The sequence below is a fragment of the Clinocottus analis genome, unplaced genomic scaffold (assembly GCF_023055335.1).
Source record: "Clinocottus analis isolate CAN_PGR_092001 unplaced genomic scaffold, fCliAna1.0.p SCAF_3, whole genome shotgun sequence".
NCBI classification, from domain to species: domain Eukaryota; kingdom Metazoa; phylum Chordata; class Actinopteri; order Perciformes; family Cottidae; genus Clinocottus; species Clinocottus analis.
Genome location: NW_027176042.1, coordinates 20,493,044 through 20,513,094, shown reverse-complemented (window position 1 = coordinate 20,513,094; position 20,051 = coordinate 20,493,044). Strand labels below are relative to the sequence as shown.

The window sequence follows — 20,051 nt, the reverse complement described above, 5'->3', positions numbered from 1 at the left end:
GCGTTTTATTTATTTTTTTCTCCTTTTTTCCGTCCAATACAGTGTTTGTCTGAAGTGATACAGAATCAAAAAATATATCGCATCAATAAAATGTTATATTTCCTGAATCCCAGAGACACACAGTGACTCACAGAACTAACCAAAAGCCTTCAAGCCAAAAGAAAGACAAACACAGGGATGGAGGAAGTAACAGAATCTGGAGTCCGAAAAAAAACTCAACTCAAAAGACAAATGTCATGCAAGCAGCAAAGCACACATTGGAGCATCTATGAATTGATAATATGACGAAAATTGGGTATTTTTCAGACGGAAAATGTGTATCATTCTAAACGATGGTAAAGAACTGCACTTAATGAAGACTTTTCTTGTCTTCCGACCACTCAAAGTGCTTTAACGCGACATGACATCATTCACCCATTCACACGTATTCCTACAGTGATGGCTGGGGTTACCACGCAACTTGCCACCTGCCCATCAGGACGACCTCACCATTCACCACCCGTTAAGGAGCAATTTCGGGGGTCAAGTGTCTCGCCCAAGGACACATTGACACGGACCAGGGGATCAAACCGCCGATCCTCTAATTGAAGGACGACCCTGCTCTCCCACTGAGCTTTAGTCGTCCCCCGTGCACTTGTCAGAAGAAGCCAGAGTCATGGTCGTCCCACCGAGAGGCTGCCCCCTCCCCCTCCTTGGAGGTTGTGATTTATGCCAAAAACAAAAAAGCAATCCCCTTTTTGGCAGCCTCCATGTCATGACAACGTGGGTGCTTGTCGCAGAGTCATTGGCATTCCCGTAAGCATTAAATAGCTTAAAGACCAGAGAGGCAACACTCAAATATCAGACTGGGAAGTAGCACCACTCAAGAGGATCATAGGAGTACAGAGGTGAGTTTATCATCCAGCTTACATACAACACCATTCTTAGATGGAGGTGTTAAATGTTTAGCCGCCTTGGCATCAGTCGACACTGAACTAATCCTGTGGCCGATTCACTCTCGAGTCCAAAGATAACATGGAGTTAATGTGGCAAACTCTGGAAAGTGTTTGCTATGAACACAATGGAGCTGCCTTGTTGGAGGAAGTGGGCTTTGGAAAGTGCAGCATGTTAGTTTTCTATCATTCACATAATTTAATAGCCTGATGGGAGATGACTCACATTTTTCTAGTGTTTACGCACACGTGAACATTTTGGATTCATGTGGTATAAAGATAAATCAGGTGTCAAAAGGTTATCTGAGTCATTTTATAGAGCTTAGAAGTGAAAATATATGCTCATGTACACAACAGCAACAGTTGCTTCTTACTTCACAAGTTTTTTGGCAAGTTGGCAAATACAAAATGTTTTACTAAAATTCATAGTTTTATCTCTACTTTCTGTCACAAACAGATCGTTAGATAATAAACATCAAATGACTGCATGGCTGTTCCTGCCTGTTTTTTCTCTGACCGCTTAAAGAAAAATACTTTTCAGGACATCCTCCTTTTGTTTATATTTTCTAACTGTTAAAAAAATGTGATTCCAGATTCCACTTCATCTGCTCACTGAAAAATAATACAAACCACATAATGTCTCTGCGACTAAGGCAAAAAGAGAGCTCGTGAACAACCCAAAACAAGGCAAACCTCTCAGATATGGCACATGCTAAGCATCGACGTCATCGCCATAGATAGCCATGTGCTTTTTGAACATGCCCTTAGTAGCATCTTGCCTCCAATTCATTTTATGATCCTCTTAGTCTCAGTCCCGTGCCGTATTTCAGCGCCAGTCACATGAGCAGCTGGTAGCGTTAACGGCGGCGTGCAACACAGGACACATGTGAACGCCATAAAAAAACAACTCTCACAGCGAGAAGGCTGTTCACACACCACACAAAGTTTTAAAGCGAGAGAGAGGAACTCAAAATGCATCGCATGGACTTTCAATTTCAGAGCACAGCATTTAGTTTATATAAAAAAAAACAGTTTCGATAGCAGGCGACTAATAGTCATGTGTATTGCTTATTATATACATTATATATATATATATTTACAATATATTTTACCTAAGTGTGTGTGTGTGTGTGTGTATATATATATATATATATATATATATATATATATATATATATAAAATAAGCAATGAGATGATCTAGACAGGCAGGCTTCACCCCATTACGACTCACTCATAATGTCAACAGTGATTTACATGCATATTAAGAGGTTCAAGATGGGATGTTCACAGTTTTATGTGGCATGTGACATATCGTATGACAATCCAGTTTTCTCATCTTCCACACGGTCCATCGACACCCAAGAACGTCACGTGGCAAAACTGGGAGGTGCTAGCCTTGTATAAATACTGTACATGCGAGAGGTCAAACATGTCAGGAAGAAAAGTTCAATGTGTCCATTTTATCAACACGACGGCAACAGTGTCAACGGTTTAGTGGAACATTAATTCACGCTGATGAATGTCATGCAGTTGTTGATCGAGTCTCTTTTTCTTTCTTATTACTTTGAAAAAAAAGACTTATTTACCACCAAAAATAAAACTCAGCCCTATGAAACACTGAAATAATCTGGTAAAATTATTTTAGCATCTGTGAGAAGAAATAAATATTTGAGTTCTTTAGCTGAAATTCCTGATTTAGTTTTTGAAAATAAAAGCACGAGCTGCCTTAAACTTGCCTTTTCATCTAATGGCCAGCAGGGGGCGACCCCTCCGGTTACTAAAAGAAGTCAGATTGTGTACAAGTCTCTGAGATAACGACCCGACTCTTCAGTTGAATTATTACCTCGGTACACATGGTAAACATAAGCGTATCGTCTGAATCTCTAGTTTCAAGTGTTCTCCAAAACCGCATGATGTTCATTTAGTAAATGATGTTCCCATTGAGAGTAAAATAGACCTTACAGAACAATATGCTTTTGGACGGGGCTACCTTGTGATTGTCACTTCTGGTTACAAAAAAAATCCAGATGGTTAAAGCCAAGATGGCGAACCCCAAAATGCTAAATCAAGGCTTCATAACGGCAATACACAAACTCAGGGGTGACGCCACAGTGACTGGTGTGCACTTTCTATATACAGTCTTAAAGTGGCTGCTGTACTGTGTTCATTCCATTGCAGACAGTATGTCTGTGGCGTGGTGTTGACGTGAGCGGTAGGTTGCTGCGATTACAAGCTACAAGAGAACATGAGGGAACATGACCATCTCTCCCCCCAAAGCTTTAAACCAAAGATCTATCAAAAGTTACAGGACATAGCAGGACGTTCTTGTAGCTGCAACAGAAAATACCTTTTAAATCCAGGCAATACGCTGCCAGCCACATAGAGTACAAAATTAATATTTTAACCTACACTGCAATAACGATGAGGGTCAGGCAATAAAGACGGCTTGGAAAAAAAAAAAAACATTCTATATTTACTTCTCCATTGCCTGTTTTGGAAGGTATATTATATGCATCTTGGTCTTAGCAATGTCGACATGATTGCCTCAGCAGTCAGGATGCTCTAACAGCAAGTACGCTTTACCTCATCTTAATTTAAATGACCAAACTCGTCGCTCAACCTACTCCTACCAAATAGCAATTAATCGTCTTCTGTGGAGTTTTCTAAGAATCAAAGTTTCTTTTTACAGTCAATGTTACGCACCAAAACGTAATGTGCGTATCATAGAGGTCTACCAAAATGTGTATTTTATAGAACTGCATCTTTATTACAATCAATATTGGTGGACATAACAGACGTTATTGGTCACTGTAATACTGCAGATATTGGGGAGAGGCAAATGGAGGTTTTTTTTTTGCCAAAAATGATGCACCTCGGGCAAGTGTAATATCTAATAAAAACTTCACTTCGCATGACTATCGTATTGTTGGCGGTCTAAAGAAATAGTAACATGTCTGTAAATCCACTTTAGCGATTAGCAACACTTACGCGATTGCAATTAATGGTCCATTAGTCTATTTTAGAGAAGTGACATTCGTCATGCTAAGTTTAGCAACCACATGGGCAATGAAAGATTGCCATGTACTAGCAGAGATCCCTGCTGCGACTGGATCCGACAGATCATAAAAAAAATGTTCACTTGATAAGCACGTCATAAATTGAACATCGCGCCAGCCTGCCGCAGCTTAACGTGACGGAAGACTTGAATAACGAAAGTTAAAACCTGCTCGGATATTACATCATGAGGGTTGATGAAACTTTACACTTCAGGTCCAATTTTAAGAGGTTTTTAATCTTGGGAATGTGAGAACACTTGAGATACAGCAAGCAGCTGCATGGCAGACACAGATATCCACGGTAATGTTTGGGGAGAGCGTATTTTATTAATGTATGTGACAGATTTTTGGGAAAAAGCTGTAACTTTCCTACTTTTGAGAGGATTCAAAAATATTCAAGAAACCACTCTTTTCAGGAGTGAATTAGTAATTAACACACATTTAACTAATCCTAGCTACTCGAAGAGGTTTGAAAATGATTTTCTCCACACGAGCTCAACAAACTGGAAGAGCACAATGCACTTGATCAAATAAAGTACAAGTTCAAGGTCAAACGTAATCCAAACGAGATGTTCATTACAAACTTCCTTCCTTGAGGCTCGTTAGGCGCTTCTCCTGCCTGAACTGAATTTGTACACAAAGACACTATCCTTCTTACTACATATCAACAGCAAAGTAACACTTGAAAGCTTCCAGTGAATTATTAACTGTATTCTGAACAGATACATGAAACATTCGTTTTTACTCCCGTTTCTTTTTATTCATTGGTACCGTTCTCTATCGCAGTTTGGAGAACCTTGCTGAATCTATCAAGGAATCAAAGGCTCCAAGATGTTTCGAAGAACAAAAGTGACGGACGGGACAGGCGTCGGCCAAGGTACGCACTCAAGTCTAATCTCATCCTCGACAGAAGGAATGTCCTATATCAAGTTTACGCCTGGTTTCTTTTCCTTCAAACGCTGAAGATCAATTAGATGCACAGACGTGACGAGTAAGTTTGATCTCCTCGACAGACTCTGACAAAGTAATAAGATGACACATTTCCAGATCAGAGTCGAACACAATTGATAGAATGAGGTTAGCAACGAGATCCATTTGTGAATAAATCTAAAGAAAATGGAGAGTAGCCTATATCTAATAACCGCCGGCTTCAAATGGTTAAATATAAAGGCTTCATCTTACCTACAAGGACTCCAGCTGGCTTTCCCGGTGATGCTCCTAAAATCTGACTATTCCAAAAGCTCAAGACTGCAATTTGTCAATTAGCGACCGTATTTAGACTTTACAAGAGTACTTTACATGAGCTCATAAAGCAGGTAAACATATACAGCGGACTGATCATACTGGTGGCCACTGAGAAGCAGGTGAACTTTACAGGGTTAACGCTCTACTGCGTCGGAAAATGAGAATTGCATATCCATATTCACGTGTGTGTTTGTGCATTGATAAGCCACAGTACACACGACCTTTTGTACTATATATAGCTGTAACCTGAGACACAGCAACCAGAACTAAATGCTGAAAACATTTCAGTTTTATCCGGGCTGCGCCAACTGCTGCTCTGCGTTTGTGTTTGATTTCCTGTCCCTCAGTTTCACTATTTAAGTCTGATCCTTCGTCGAATGTAAGAACCATGCTGACGTGCTGTGTGTGCTTTTTGACATGTGCCTTAGCAGATCCCGATGCAGAGAATGGTAAAGAAGGTAGGCTTAGCGGACAACAGAGAAGCCGTCACCAGCCATCTTTTTTTTCCCCCTCCCTCCCTCCTCACGAAGGCATGACGTGCAATCGGTTTATTAATATAATACACCGTATGAGCGTACATATGATGTGTGCGTGGATATGTAGGCGCATCACTACATATCTGTTCTCAGGTTGAAAGTCAGGCATGGATTCCCAAGGAGAGAAAACTGAAAAAAAAGGTTAACAGGATGAAGTTATTGAAATGTAAATGTTGTGAACATGTGACACAAGCGAGACTTATACAGCAGAGCCACAAACAGCTCTGTATGATAAGTCACTGATATACTGAGTAACATCACACATTCTAATATTTCATGTATTAGAATGTATTTCAGCATGGATCATCATGAGGGTGATGAGTTGATTACAAACCAACGATTAATGGTTGCCTTTCTCATTCTCTTCTCAAGTGTCACATGTGCCGTCACTGATATTCATTTCTTTCCGATGCCGACAGTGGGGATAAAGAAAAAATCGAGGGTCCCCGGGGTGATGATTACGCAGTTTATCGAGACGCTGCCAGAGGGGAAGAGCCACCCAGACTTCACCCGCAAGCCGATCGCGTTGACCATACAAGAAGGTAGGTCCGATAGTATGAGAACCATTTAAAACAAATAATATCACAGATTATTATACGGTGGAATTTCCATGATTCTGCATAATGGATTAGATCCATGACGTTTGTGCAACGGACCAGCAAACACCCAAAACTCCTTTGCTAGGCAGATAGAATTAAACACACACTGGTTTCAATATAAAACTAGGAAATGTATAAGATTAGATAAATCTATGGTGATATAATTTTGCAGAAGACAAATTCTCCACCGTGAGGTGACCTTGTCTTTTCTTTTTTTCTTTCTACAGGCAAATTTGCTTATTTTAAAGCGATCGTCATTGGAGACCCGCAGCCGGCCGTAACGTGGAGCAGAAATAATGGAGATGTGTCTGATACATCAAGATATCAGACTAAATATGATCCCAATTCCAATGAGCATACATTTGAGGCAAGCGAAAAGGGGCTATCAAATGGCAGTGATACTATACAGGAAAGGGAGTGGCAAAAAAAAAAAAAAGAAAAGGCCTAGAGAAAAATAGATTAATTCACAGAGAATGCGATAGGGGACAAAAAAAAAAATAAAAAAATAAATCAATTTCAGCATATCAATGTCATTCAGACTTCTGACCCATCACTTTGCACTGACAATTACTTTTTCTATATAAAAAAGGTGATTTAACTCATCTTGGGAGGCGCACACTCCAATATCTGTTACATGAAATGGACTGAAGACGTCCACCAACATATCCAGTCAATGCAGCTTAACAAGGCACGCGGTTACACATCAAGGGCCATTTACCAATCAAGCAGAGCGCAAGGACTGGAAATTGTTCCCAGTGTTTCAATCAAAATCGGTCCGTCTGGCGCAAGATGTCCCATTGGGATGTATATTAGATCATTATGCATTTTAAACTCTACAACAATAGCTCCCAAACAGGGGAAATACCCAAGTGGGTTCATCTGCATTTGAGGGTACAGGGAAATAGCTACAAACAAATGTAAATATGATTTTGTGAGAAAAAATATATCCACTAATCCAATGAACTAGCTGTGATATGCTGAAAAGGGATCCGAGTGAGTTTCAACAACTTAACGCCACATGATAAAGTGATAGGGCAGGCATTGAAATAAGAACCAGAGATCTTTAGTTTTCTAAAAGAATTGGTTAAATAGTTGAAAAATACAGCTTTTTTTTAACTTCAAATTGAAAAACAAAGTAGAAATGGAACCAAAAAAAACACAAAACAAGAAAAGAAAAATCAATTAGGACTGAAAAAACTGTTGAATAATGTGAACTTGAGCTGATGGAACTTTGTGTATGTATAAGAAAAAAAGAAAAAAGGTTAGGGGGAAACAGAAACTGACAAAGTCAACTATTTCCCCCACCGGGTCTATTTTACTGAGCGCGTCTTATGTCTTCCAGATGCCAAATGTCATGCCAGATCAAGCCGACACCTATAAATGCTTTGCCAAAAATGAATATGGACAAGCCATTGTGACAGTTGTTCTGAACGTGATTGCAGGTAAGGAGCGTCTGCTCGCTACAGATATGACTACTGAGTTTAAGTAATATCTTGCAGAGTCGTTTCATCTGATACAGCTTGTAGACTCAAACGTTCCCAAAGTTACTCCAAATGAAGTACCCGAGGATCCCAATTTGAAAATTAGCCACTTCACACCCTTGAATTCGTCACTCTGCAGTCCCTCGTGTCTGATATTTAGTTACAGGATTCTATAACAATGTGAAAACCCTCTTTTCTGCTTTCAGTTGGTTTCAAAAAGAACGCCCAGAAGGGACCAGCTGAAGCCCCCGATGGAAATTTTACGACTGTACTAAAAAGAAGAAGGTGGGGTTGTGTTACGAGTGTTGACGGCTTCTGTGTTACAAAAGATTTCTGTTTCCTCAACTAAATGCTCCCTTTTTTTCATTTCCAGTAACGTCCGGCCAAAATCTGAGCAACCTGAGAAAAAAGAAGGAGAGATCGATCCTAAATTCTGGGAGCTCTTAATCAGCTCCGACAAGAAAGACTATGAGGGCATCTGTGCCGAGTTTGGAGTGACTGACTTTCGTTGGATGCTGAAGAAACTTAATGAAATGAAGAAAGAAAGGGAGGAAGAACAAGCTGAGGTTTGTCGTTTTCTCATTTTGAAGTTTGCCTTTTCTGATTGCGAGGTTTGAAGCTGCTTATCTACATCCAAAAATACATGTTGACTGGTAAATTAAGGCAATAACATGTAAGAAAACTTATGTCTTCTTATTTTTTTTGTCCCAGTTTGTCAGCAGCCTGTCTAACCTGAAACACATCCAGGTCAATGCTGATGGCACTGCATCCTTTGAGATTGACATGGACCTCATTGAACCAAGCAGCTCTATATACCTGTACAAGGTTGGTGTGAAAACAAAATGACAGCAGCCCAACAACACTAAAGAGAAGCAAGTCACTCAAATAAATCAACTGTAGCCATCCTCAAGGCCCTTATTATTAATTAATTTACTGATTTAATTGCAATCTGGCCATTTCTTGTGAATAAGCGTCAAGTTATCTGAATTAAGTAATAGATGGACAGATGGATCAGCATCATTGGGCCCAACCACTAGTTAACGCATACCTCTGAGACGCCTCATTTTGCTGCAAGATTAAAAACACAAATCATCAATAAACAGTCTCCTAGAGTTTACGGCCATACGTTTGAAAATGCTTTGATCAAATCCTGCTATGATGCTTTCTAGTTGACGTCAAACGATTGGCATTTATTCAGCTATTTCCTCGCACGCACAATTTGAAGCAGACCAACAGTAATGTGCATTGTTATCTCTGCAGGATGGCGTAATGGTTCCATATACAAAGGAGTTGGGAGATCAGATGAAGCACACTCTTAAACAAGTGGGGAAAAAGTATATGTTCAGTTTGAGGGACCTTATGCCAGACGATGCTGGACTGTACCAGGTAGATGTCGGGGATGTGAATATGTTTTCCACTGACTTTAAAAGTAAGTAAGTTACACTTACACACATATTTGTATCGCCAATTAAAGCAAAGGAAGATAATGGCTTTAATACTAGTAGCCCTGATTTTAAAGTGTTTTTCCTAATAATTATCATTCATGCCAATATAACATAACATTTGAATGTTTAATGCATTGCTTGTTATTTCCCAGTCCCCGTGGTGGACTACTTGGTGAAGATTCAGGAAGTGAAGGCAATGGAGAGAGAAGATGCTGTTTTCGAGTGTGTCCTGTCCAATCCCTTTTCAAAGATTTTGTGGTTTGGCAAGAATTTACCACTGGAACAAAACGATAAATATGATATCCAGGTCTCAGAAGACAAGCTCATCCACAGGCTGGTGGTCAAAGACTGCTTGATAGTAGACAAGGGAATTTATTCCGCCTGCGCGGGAATAAAATCTTGCAACGCGTGGCTTATTGTTGAAGGTAAGATATCATACTCCAGAACACAAATCTAAATGTTTTGAGAATGGTGAATGATTTCTAATGGAATAATAATGTGAAAGAAAAAATATGCCTGATTCATTCTGGCCAATTATTGGTCTCTTTCATCGTTTTGTATTCAGCTGATAAAGATGCAGAAAAGGGCAAAAAGACAGCGAGGAAAACCACGAGGGCAGGAGGATCTGGGATGGATCTGCAGAAGGTTGCCGAAGAGCAGCAAACTAAATTAGTGAAGGAGAGAGAAGAAAGGAAAGAGCAGATTAAAGCGGCGGCGGCAGTTGCACCTCCACCTGAATCTCCTCCAGCTCCTGCACCCGTTCAGGCCGAACCACAGGCAGCAAAAGACGCTGAGCCAAGTAAGAACGCAGACCAAGGAAGCTGCATTGGAAACTCATCTATTTTAGTTAAGGTTAATTAATACCAATGTAGATATAATCAAAAATGTAGCTCTTGATACGGGATTACTTTATTTCTTTTACAACTTCATAAAAATGGCGCCATAGGCAGCAACAGTATACTAAATTAAGTCCACATGATTTCAGGAAATGGTTTGGGGTTCATTATTACAATAACCTTTTTCTATATATTTGCATAAATTACTTGCTATGATATTTTGTTGATATGGCAACAACTAACTAGATTTAATGCTCGGTAGGAATTGCAAGCGAACCAGCACCAGCAGCAGCAGCTGCAGCGGAGGATCCACCTGTTGCAGAGGTAGAAAGCACTGGTAAGAAACTTCAATTGTTGTGACAACCTCTGCATGCAATCTGAGGGGAACAGGACATCTATTTGGCTGTGTTTCATGTTGTGTTGTCAGCTCATTATGTGATTGGCTGCTTCTTCGGGCTGCGTTGAACCCCAAATGCGCTGCGTTGCGTTTCTCCAAAAGTTGACTGAGCTTTTTGCCACAGGATACTGCGTTGATATTCTTGCAGTCCCCGGTGACTACGCGTTCTGCGCACTGCACACATTAAAGTGGATGAAAGGACGGGGGAGGGGGTTTTGCCGACGTGCCCGATTTTGTGTGAATAAAGCTTTAATGGTGCTCTCTTGCTCTCATGCAGTGCCTCTGCATGTTTTAGCCCTTTTTTAAATTTTTTTTCACAAATCACACTATTGTTTAAAGCATGCTGTAGTTTTTAAGATTTGTATGATTGTTTTTCCATCATACATAAAGCAGACATGTCACTGCAATATATTACTCATGCAGAGATTGTCTGGTCTTACGTTAATGTTGTAATCGCTTTAGTGTTTTTGCATGTGTAGACTGGTTGGAACCATTAATCATAGAAACATGGTCTTCAACAATCAATCAAACAATATGCACAATCTCTGATTATGTAATTGGATAACTGTTGAACTGAACATCCAATTCAAAGTAATAATACCTAGATACATAAATCTGTATTACTGAATATCAAAAAAAGTAATAAAACGACAAATACCTAGTTTTTTGGCTTAAAGTACCAGTTAAATTACTTCTTTTCTTTCCTGTCTAACGGTCTTCTATCATGGACAAAGAACTGAGAGTTGAGTTATAAATTCAAGATCTGAATGCTGCGATAAAAATAAGGGTCTATTCACCAAGTCCATTAAAACATAATTCAAAGTGCTGAGAGCCCGAGCCCATTTCCGTCGATAACAATAGTTTGCAAAACATCCCATCTGTGCCAATTAATCTGTTTAATTTCCACCGTCCTTCGCTGCCGTTCTGAAAGAAAAGCCAAAACGAGTGGAGCTGATTCGACTAATTGCGTTTCATCTCTGTATGTTCAAAACTGGCAATATTTTTAGAAAAGCAAAGCAGCAGGGCTCAGAGTGTAAGTACAGTAACGGTGAAGGTAGTCACCCGTAAAGTTACCAGCTTTCATAAAAAGAAACTAAACTCCTCCCACTCCACAACGACATTTCGAAAAGGTGCAACACGATGGAATATTTTTGAAAAATGGTTAAATCTTATGAACACAAACCTTTATCAGAACAAAGTATCCACACATTCATGGGGGCAGGTACACATCTCATCTTCATACTGTGTGTGATCACTAATAGGTGATTCAATCCAATCAACAGCACCAGCTGCAGACTCAGGAAGTGGTAAGTGCGACAACAAGGGAGCCAATCAAATAGAGGAAGTAAATGACTAAACGAAGTCTAAATGACTTACTGTTGTCCTTGCTGTCAAATCAGTCGAAGAAGTCGTTCGCTGTGAAAGGCTCGATCCGCCACTTGCAGATGCGGGAGGTGGGTTGCCAGAAAATCAATACTGAAAGTACAAGTAACAGAGATATTAAACCACTAAAAGAATAACTTTGTATTAGTAACGTAAGAGTTTTCAAATCAACTAATATATAATCAAATTATGTTTCTTTCTCTAACAGTTTCTCAAAAAGCCAAATGCAAATTCATAAACAAGAGGGCGTAAAACAATAACTAGCATGTGTAAAAATATATATATATATATTAATTTAAATCTTATTGTAACACAGAAATAATACTTGGAACAAAGACTCGCACTGTTCGAAATTGCTCATGTCATCGTTTTATGTTTGCTGCTTATCAATGTGTTTGCTTTTGATGTCATAAGTTTGCTTTGTAACTTGAGTTCATCTGTAACTTTCTAACACAATCACACTAAACAAATATTTACTTGCAATGCATTTATTGAAAAAACCAAATGTTGTTTCTTGATGTTTTTTTAAAATTATGATCATACTCCCAATTCCTCACTATTTACACGGTGGAAGAATTCAAAACCTTTTTTAAAGGAGTAACATTAACTTTACAATGGTAGGTACAATCATGATATTATTGACATGATGATGATGAACAATATTCCTTTTATTGAGAAGAGATTAAAAGCACATGTGTATGTAACTGATTCATTAGGAGTTGTGTACTTTTATTGAGCATACACATAGTCCTTAACTGAAAGATGCTGCACATAAGGTGCAAAGTAGTGAGTCATTTTGTTTTATGTTGCCCAGAGCCGGGAATTACCTGTGGACTTTCTGATGTTTATGTTCTTCGTGGAAATCCGGCTAAATTAACGGTGAAGATGAACATTGACTGCGATGGCAGCTGGCACAGAGATGGAGAGCCGGTAAGGCCAATGAATCCACATACTTACAATAAGGACACGTTGCTTTACTTTGAGTAAATTAGGAGAGCAAAAGGTAAGATAATTCGTATGTTTTTTCCACATTAGAAATGACACATTTGAAAGTACAAAATAACTAATAGTCTTGCATCTTTCAGTGGGAGTTTATGTCCTTTAGCAAATGTTGTTCTGCAACACACAGAAGTATAATGTTCTCCCTTTAACATCATATTTGCTAGTTGGACTCAGGCGCCGGGGTCAACATAACCAAAGATGGAACCTCTCACCTGCTGACAATTCAAAGCTGCAAGGACGACGACTCTGGAGTTTATCGTTTTGCATTCGGGGATCAGAGTACACAAGGAAAGGTCACCATCGGAGGTAGGATTTACTCCCCTGTGTTGCACACCATATTGAATGCCACAACGACCTTTGTGCATTACATTAAATCACATTTTGTGTTTCACAGGCGTACCCGAGTTTGACCCGGACGACCTTCACAAGTTCTCCAAACCTGTGATTATACGAGTCGGCCAGAATGCCGCTTTCAAGATGCCTTTTCCGCCTCAGGAGTCTTTGGTGGTCAGTTGGTTCAAGGACGGCACTGAGATCAAAGACGGAGGAGGAGTCAAGATCGTGAGGGAGCCCAATCACAGCCGGCTGCTGCTCAAAGACTGCCTGCGGACAGACGCAGGGGAAATAAAGATCCAACTCAAAAACCCATTTGGGGCTGTAGAAGCCACATCTAAGCTTATTGTGCTTGGTAGGAAAAAAAAAGTAATCTAACAAGAAAAGTTAGAACTACTGAGAGATAAGAAAATTACATTTCCAGTATTAGTTTACCCCTCCACTCAGGGCTCGGCTCAAAACATAAACACAACTATCACCTTTACTGAGCGTCACATTTACGTTGCTACATTTGAAATGTAACCCAATATTTTTGTGATAGATCGGCCCGGCCCCCCGGAGGGTCCAGTGGAGACTGTTGAAACAACCTCATCTTTAATTGAGATTAAATGGAACCCTCCCAAAGACGACGGCGGCTCCGCCGTCACCAACTATATCATAGAAAGGCAGCCGGCGAGACAAGCGCTGTGGACGAAACTTGGGGACGTGTCAGCTGACAAGACCTCCATCAGAGACAGGAATGTGACCCATGGAAAGAAATACAACTACCGCATCTACGCCGAAAACCCCGAAGGCCTCAGCGACACCCTGGAGACCGCCGATAGCATTATGGCTGGCATAATGAGTAAGTGCAGGGAGGAAAAAAAAAGAAATCTCATTTGCCATTCCTCAGCAAATCCCATGTAAATCTCCCCCAGGTTGTAACAAATGAAAATGCCTCTGGGTAGTTTTGTGATTGCTTCAAATCGTTTGTCACCAGAACTATTTAGTCACTGTAGAAAGCCTCCCTTTTATCACTGCTGTAAAGATTGCTCCATCTCCAGGAGGAATAGTTTGCAATATCCGGCAGTGGCATCATGTAGATGTCCTTGATTTATTCCATGCCTTTAATCCCCACTTAACTATTGATAAGGAGCATCCTCAATTAATTTGACTATTTGTCATTCTGTAGTACTCTCCGGTCCACCTGGTGCCCCCACAGTGGTGAGTGCCTCTAAAACCTGCATCAACTTGACCTGGACCCCCCCAGGGGACGACAAAGGAGTACCGATTATTGGTTACCAATTAGAAAAACGAAAGAAGGACACAAATGTGTGGGTTGCCCTGAATACACTTAATGAACCAATTCAAGGTTTGTCAGAAAGACGCTCCGTCGTGTTTTGATTAAAAAGAAAATTTGATTTTTGTCTTTTTCCTGAAACGCTTTGAATTTTCTTCTCAGACGTGAAGTATGCAGTGAAAGAGGTCACTGAGGGATCGGAGTACGAGTTCAGGGTTTTAGCGATTAATGAGTCCGGATCAGGAGACCCGAGCCCTCCCTCTGCAATGGTGTGTGCAAAGAACCCCAACAGTAAGCAGTTAACTTCCTCCGCTGTGCATATTAATAATTGAACTATGTTATCCAGAGCAATGTTTGCTCCCTGTCTGCATTCATGTTTTGTTGGTTTTCCTCCAGTGAGACCTTGTTTTAAAGACCCAGAGGACTTCATTGTTGTCAGAGCAGGAAATTCAGCACGTGTCAAAATTTGCTATGAGGTAAGCCTAAAAGCTGAGGCCGTGGCATGAATACTAAATCTTCTCAAGTCAGTGCATTCCTCATTTTATTCCTCCATTCCAGCCATGTCAGATTCTTGAGTTATTACAGTGTGACGTGACTGCAAACGTCTGATACTTCATCTCATTTACCCAATATTGATATCTCCAGGCTGAACCTCCACCTCAGATCACTTGGCTGAAGGATAATGAGCCAATATCCCCGTGGATTAATATCATCAATACAGAGGGAATGTCTCAGCTCGTTATCCCTTCATCAAAGCGCTCAGATTCAGCCATTTACACCATCAAAGCCAAAAACTCTGTGGGTGAGGCTTCATTTGACATCGAGGTCAGAGTCACAGGTAAGAACAAACTATGATCTACTGTGATGAGCGCAGAAAAGTTCTGGAAAAAGTAGTGATATTGTTTGTGCCGATATTATCTGCATCAAAATCCAAATAAGGATTGTTGCAAAGTAAGTTAAGCACTTACGAGACATAGTTTCGTGCATATGAAAAAAACATTCAGTGGAAATAAAATATATAGGCAAATTGATGCAAAAGAAAACATAAAATAGAAAAATTACAATAGAACTTGAACAAAGATACTTCTAAGACAAATTGAAAGGACAAATGTGCAAGTTTGACAATCCTCTTTAAATAAAAACATTTTTTTTAAATTAAATAAGGAAATAATTCAAATTAATGCTTGAGATGGGTTCCACTGGCCAGAGGAAAACGTCATTAATTCGATACTCTACAATAGTAATTGGGTCATATTTATCCAATTAAATATCAATGACACACCAATGTATTTGCAACCGAATGCGAAACCCCAATTAACAGTGAACAACTTTGAAACGGAAAGAGAAACCTAATTCTCACTGTGTAACATGCATTAATAGGATGTAATTAACTGAACAAACGCAAGTGTAATCCTGACCAAACACCACAGAGGAATTTAAGGCCTCTCAAGTATGGTAGGATTACGGAAGGTTTCAAAGTAGTTACAGTGCAAAGAAATTAAGACAAATGGCGTATTTTAAAAAAGGGGGAAGAGGGAAAATGGAACAAATGTTGAGCAATTGATTCAGTCCTCTCTAACATGCTCCGCATCTTATTGCACGTGTTGCTAGATGAACCCAAAACTCCAGGGCCAGTGGAGCTGGAGCAAACGGTCCACGGCAAAGTGGCGGTATCATGGGCTCCTTCTCCAGACGAGGAGCTGGACGACCGCCTTTACTATGTGGTGTCTCAATGCGACTCCAACACCAGAGTGTGGAAGACCGTAGCGGACCGCCTCTTCACCAACACATACACTGTCAACAACATCCTTTCCGGGGTAGAGTACCATTTTCGGATCTACGCCAAGAATGATATGGGCCTCTCAGATCCATCTCAGTCACCTACACTAGGGGCCAACAGCAACAGAGGTGGGTTATTATAGTTGTTCCCGTTTAGTCATGACTAGAAAGCAGCATGCACTGCACATGTGTCTGACAATTTAAAGTTTAATCTGTTTGTAAGAATGTGGTGGACTCTGTTTTAAGTAGGCATGAGCTATGACTCCAATGAACAATAGCTGGCGTTAATGATCAGGGCTGGACAGTAAGCTTTTTGATTACTTATCCAAGATGAAAAAATGTAGGCTTATCAAATAGTTAATATATATTTGGAAAATAATTTAACTTGATTAACTTTGAAAGTATACAATTAATATGTTATGCTACTAGACTATTGACAGAAACAGTAACTTTACCTTGCTGTTCATTGTAAAAAAAAGTGCTCTCTTTTTAAATTTGACAGAAACAAAACTATTCCAACAATCACCAACTCTGGTTGCAGAAGCTCTGCATTTGTAGTTATAGTTATGTTGTATACGCTGCTTAGAGCTAGTCTCAGGAAGTAAACGGGTCCTAATTCTCTCTCATATCTTTTTTTAAAATGTATATTACTGTGAAAAAAATGTCCTTCAAACAACTGGACTTATTTAAGTTTCTTGCCAAAAAAACATTTTTACAAGATAAGATTCATCCTGATGTTATAAATGACTTTCGACCAATATACAGTTTTACTGAATAGAGCTTGAACGCATATCAATGTCAGTCAATTGAATATCTGTTAATGTCCATTTTAGCCAAGCAGGACAATGCTGCTGACGTCACCTAGCTCTTCTAGCCATTTTGTCACGGATTGGTTGCTCACCATAAAGTCGTATCAGGGATCGGCGACTAAAAGGCAATAATGCCGATCTCGCAATCGCATATTTTTTCCCTCAAATTATCCAATCCATAATTGGGAGTTTACTTGCCTCTGCAAGCGCTTATGTTGTGCCTTGATGGTAATTGAATATTCTGGCTTCTGTTTGTTTGGAAACATCAGACTTCAGTAACCATAAAACTAGCCAGACTCCTAAAACAATCGCACCATCTGTTGGTGAAGTTGTCGGTTCCCCCATGACTAACAGTTAAGCTTCAGTACTGTATGTGCTCCCTAGCTGCCCGAGTACACAAATAACCTTCCCAACTGTTGAAATTGAATATATCAGTGTTACAGTCCAAATTTGGAGTAAATGTCTTCGGTACAGAGCCTAAATCCCAATTTTAGCCATGCGAGTAGGCTATGTAAAAAAATAAAAGGGTGGCATCATCGGTCGGTCCAAAGATCAGGAGACTTAAGGTTTTCAATTACCCAGTAAAATATCTCAATGTCTCTTACATGGATCGGTGCAACATTAAAGCTTTCTAGATGATGCATCCTGATGACTTTAGTTGTGCCCTGGTATTTAAAATGGCTCCATCAGTTCAAAATGAATATTTGGCCAATAGTAATTATGACCTGCAAGCTAAAAAAAAGGCATTCCTACCATCCTCAGCATTTCGTGTTAGTGAGGTAAGATGGTGAGCATGTTGTCATAGTCACTGTGAGCCTTCTGATGCGTTGACATAAACATAGATACTTCATCCCAGAGAAAGTATCTGGGTGGTAGACGCTCAGTCTTTGAAGTCTCTGATACTTCAGAATCTATTATTCCATCGCCGGGTGATAGAAGAAAATGTCTGAAACATTTCTGAATTTATAAGATTAGAAATGTGACTTAAATAGCATTTTCAATCCTATGTTGTTTTTTTTCTCCCCCTATCTAGTTCTAATACCTTCAAATGGAGTTAATTCATCAGGGATCAGCTTTGAGAGGCCTCCATCCATCTTGGTGCCTCTGAAAGTCCACACACCACCGAAAGGTTACAAACTCTACATGACATGTGCTGTCCGGGGATGCCCTACGCCCACTGTCTCCTGGTACCTGAATGACGTCTGCATCAACTCAGACCACAACTACTACATCACCAACGCGTTCGGGGTGTGCTCCTTGTACATTCTCAGAGTCCGATCAAAAGACAGCGGCGTCTGTAAAGTTGTCGCAGTCAACTCTTTTGGCCAAGCAGAGTGTTCTACTAAACTTATTGTGCGAGGTAAGGTTTAACTTTACAACTGGAATGGTTTCACAATAATCCATTTTGGTTCATGCTTATAATGAATATTGTTCTCTCTACTTTTTTTCAACAGATTAAAATGGCATGAAGACATTCAGCAGCCTTTCCTCATATTGACATGTTCTGGACAATAAGGAAGGGGAATGCTTTTTGTTTTACTACATAGACTGCATTAATTTATTTGCAATGTGACAATTGATACTCCGTTTTCAGAAATAATAGCACAAGTGAAGTGACACACTGATGGGAAAAAACATGTCAAAATATCTTGTGGCAACTCCAATAAATCATGAAACTGACAAGTGTGTTGCGTTCTTTTTGGTCTTGTTTTGTCCCTGAATTATTCCTTTATCAATAACTTTGCATTTATTCTTCACTAAATCCACTGACAAAAAACAACAACTTATTCATTCAAGCAACGGACTTTTCATGTCTTGTTTGCACATGTTTTCCAATATCTGAGCCCACAACATCACGCACATCACATTAAGGCCTTTTGAACCGAGTGCACATTTTCATTGCATTTCCATCTACAGGATATCCACCTGAGCCTCCCAGTAAATTGTCTAAAACAAGATCCTCAGCTGCAAACCTTAAATGAGTCCATTTTATATCTCCATTCAAATAGCCGTAACAGAAATAGCTTTAAAGGGATGCCACCGTTTGTGTATATCACTGCTGGTTAAATACTTTTGACTATACACATACAGCCCAGTTGCCCATTTTATCTGATGGAATCACACTGATAAGAGCAATATAATGCAATATTGTTATTTCTATAATCTTTAGTGCAGCGTTATGTCCTTACCTCGTTTCCTGAAGGTATGGACAGAGTTGATATTTGTGTTTATTCTCCACACGTGTCATCAGCCTTGTTTATGAGGTTGGGGTTACTATTGAAACTGTCTGGAGAAGTCATGCTTGTTAAACCTCCGACAATGTGAACCCAAAGCCCGCTCTGAGCAACGTGTCCATCACACTGGCACGCCATCAACAACCATCTTTTTATAATGCTACCAGAGGTCCACCCCCCAAATACCACAGACTGAGAATTTACGTCGATACTTTTGTAAGCTAATCGGAACGGCCAATTTATTCGTATGAACCGGAGCTTATTTTACCAAATAAAATGTCTCGAGTTAATGTTTATTGGTCAATAAAGTCTATAGTAAAGGGATCCTGTTACGAGACCTTGTGAAGCTGCCAGTCGAAAGCTTTTGGTGAGAGGCATTGAGTCTGGCATGGCTATTGTGGATCCATAAATCACGAAGCCTTTACCATCAACCACTTATGTACAGTATATCTGTCACTAATTCACAATAGTTTTAAGTGCGAATCTTGATGTTTGCTTATTTGCACCTGGTGTTTTTATGCGCTCAACAGTAATGGCGGAAAACTGTTGAGTGGATAAGCCCAATACAAGATTGAATGAACAGTCAAAATGTATTTCCAGTGCGAAGTGATCGCTTTCATAGGGATGGGTAAGACGAACCTCCACCCTTTATCACTGCTGTAATACGGGTTTTTAGCAAGCACATTTCACCCATGTATGGGTCT

General features: G+C 39.9%; 1 protein-coding gene and 1 long non-coding RNA gene across 2 annotated transcripts in view; one reads left to right on the top strand and one right to left on the bottom strand.

Moving 5' to 3' along the window:
* The window catches only part of LOC137795966 (uncharacterized), a 41,124-nt gene that overhangs the window by 3,526 nt on the left and 17,547 nt on the right, over nucleotides 1-20,051 (bottom strand). Inside the window, exon 2 of the long non-coding RNA XR_011078564.1 lies at nucleotides 11,906-12,004. This is a non-coding gene — a long non-coding RNA (uncharacterized lncRNA). The remainder of the gene's footprint in view (nucleotides 1-11,905; nucleotides 12,005-20,051) is intronic.
* LOC137795965 (immunoglobulin-like and fibronectin type III domain-containing protein 1) lies at nucleotides 821-18,779 on the top strand. The gene is made up of 24 exons (XM_068593570.1): nucleotides 821-887; nucleotides 4,776-4,866; nucleotides 6,190-6,312; nucleotides 6,597-6,736; nucleotides 7,712-7,811; nucleotides 8,057-8,135; nucleotides 8,224-8,416; nucleotides 8,562-8,675; nucleotides 9,111-9,279; nucleotides 9,448-9,720; nucleotides 9,861-10,094; nucleotides 10,427-10,469; nucleotides 11,921-11,982; nucleotides 12,726-12,841; nucleotides 13,078-13,219; nucleotides 13,308-13,601; nucleotides 13,788-14,090; nucleotides 14,418-14,597; nucleotides 14,688-14,816; nucleotides 14,922-15,001; nucleotides 15,171-15,363; nucleotides 16,137-16,433; nucleotides 18,147-18,473; nucleotides 18,568-18,779. The coding sequence occupies exons 2-24, from the start codon at nucleotides 4,821-4,823 to the stop codon at nucleotides 18,570-18,572; spliced, it is 3,642 nt and encodes a 1,213-aa protein (XP_068449671.1). The 5' UTR covers nucleotides 821-887; nucleotides 4,776-4,820; the 3' UTR covers nucleotides 18,573-18,779.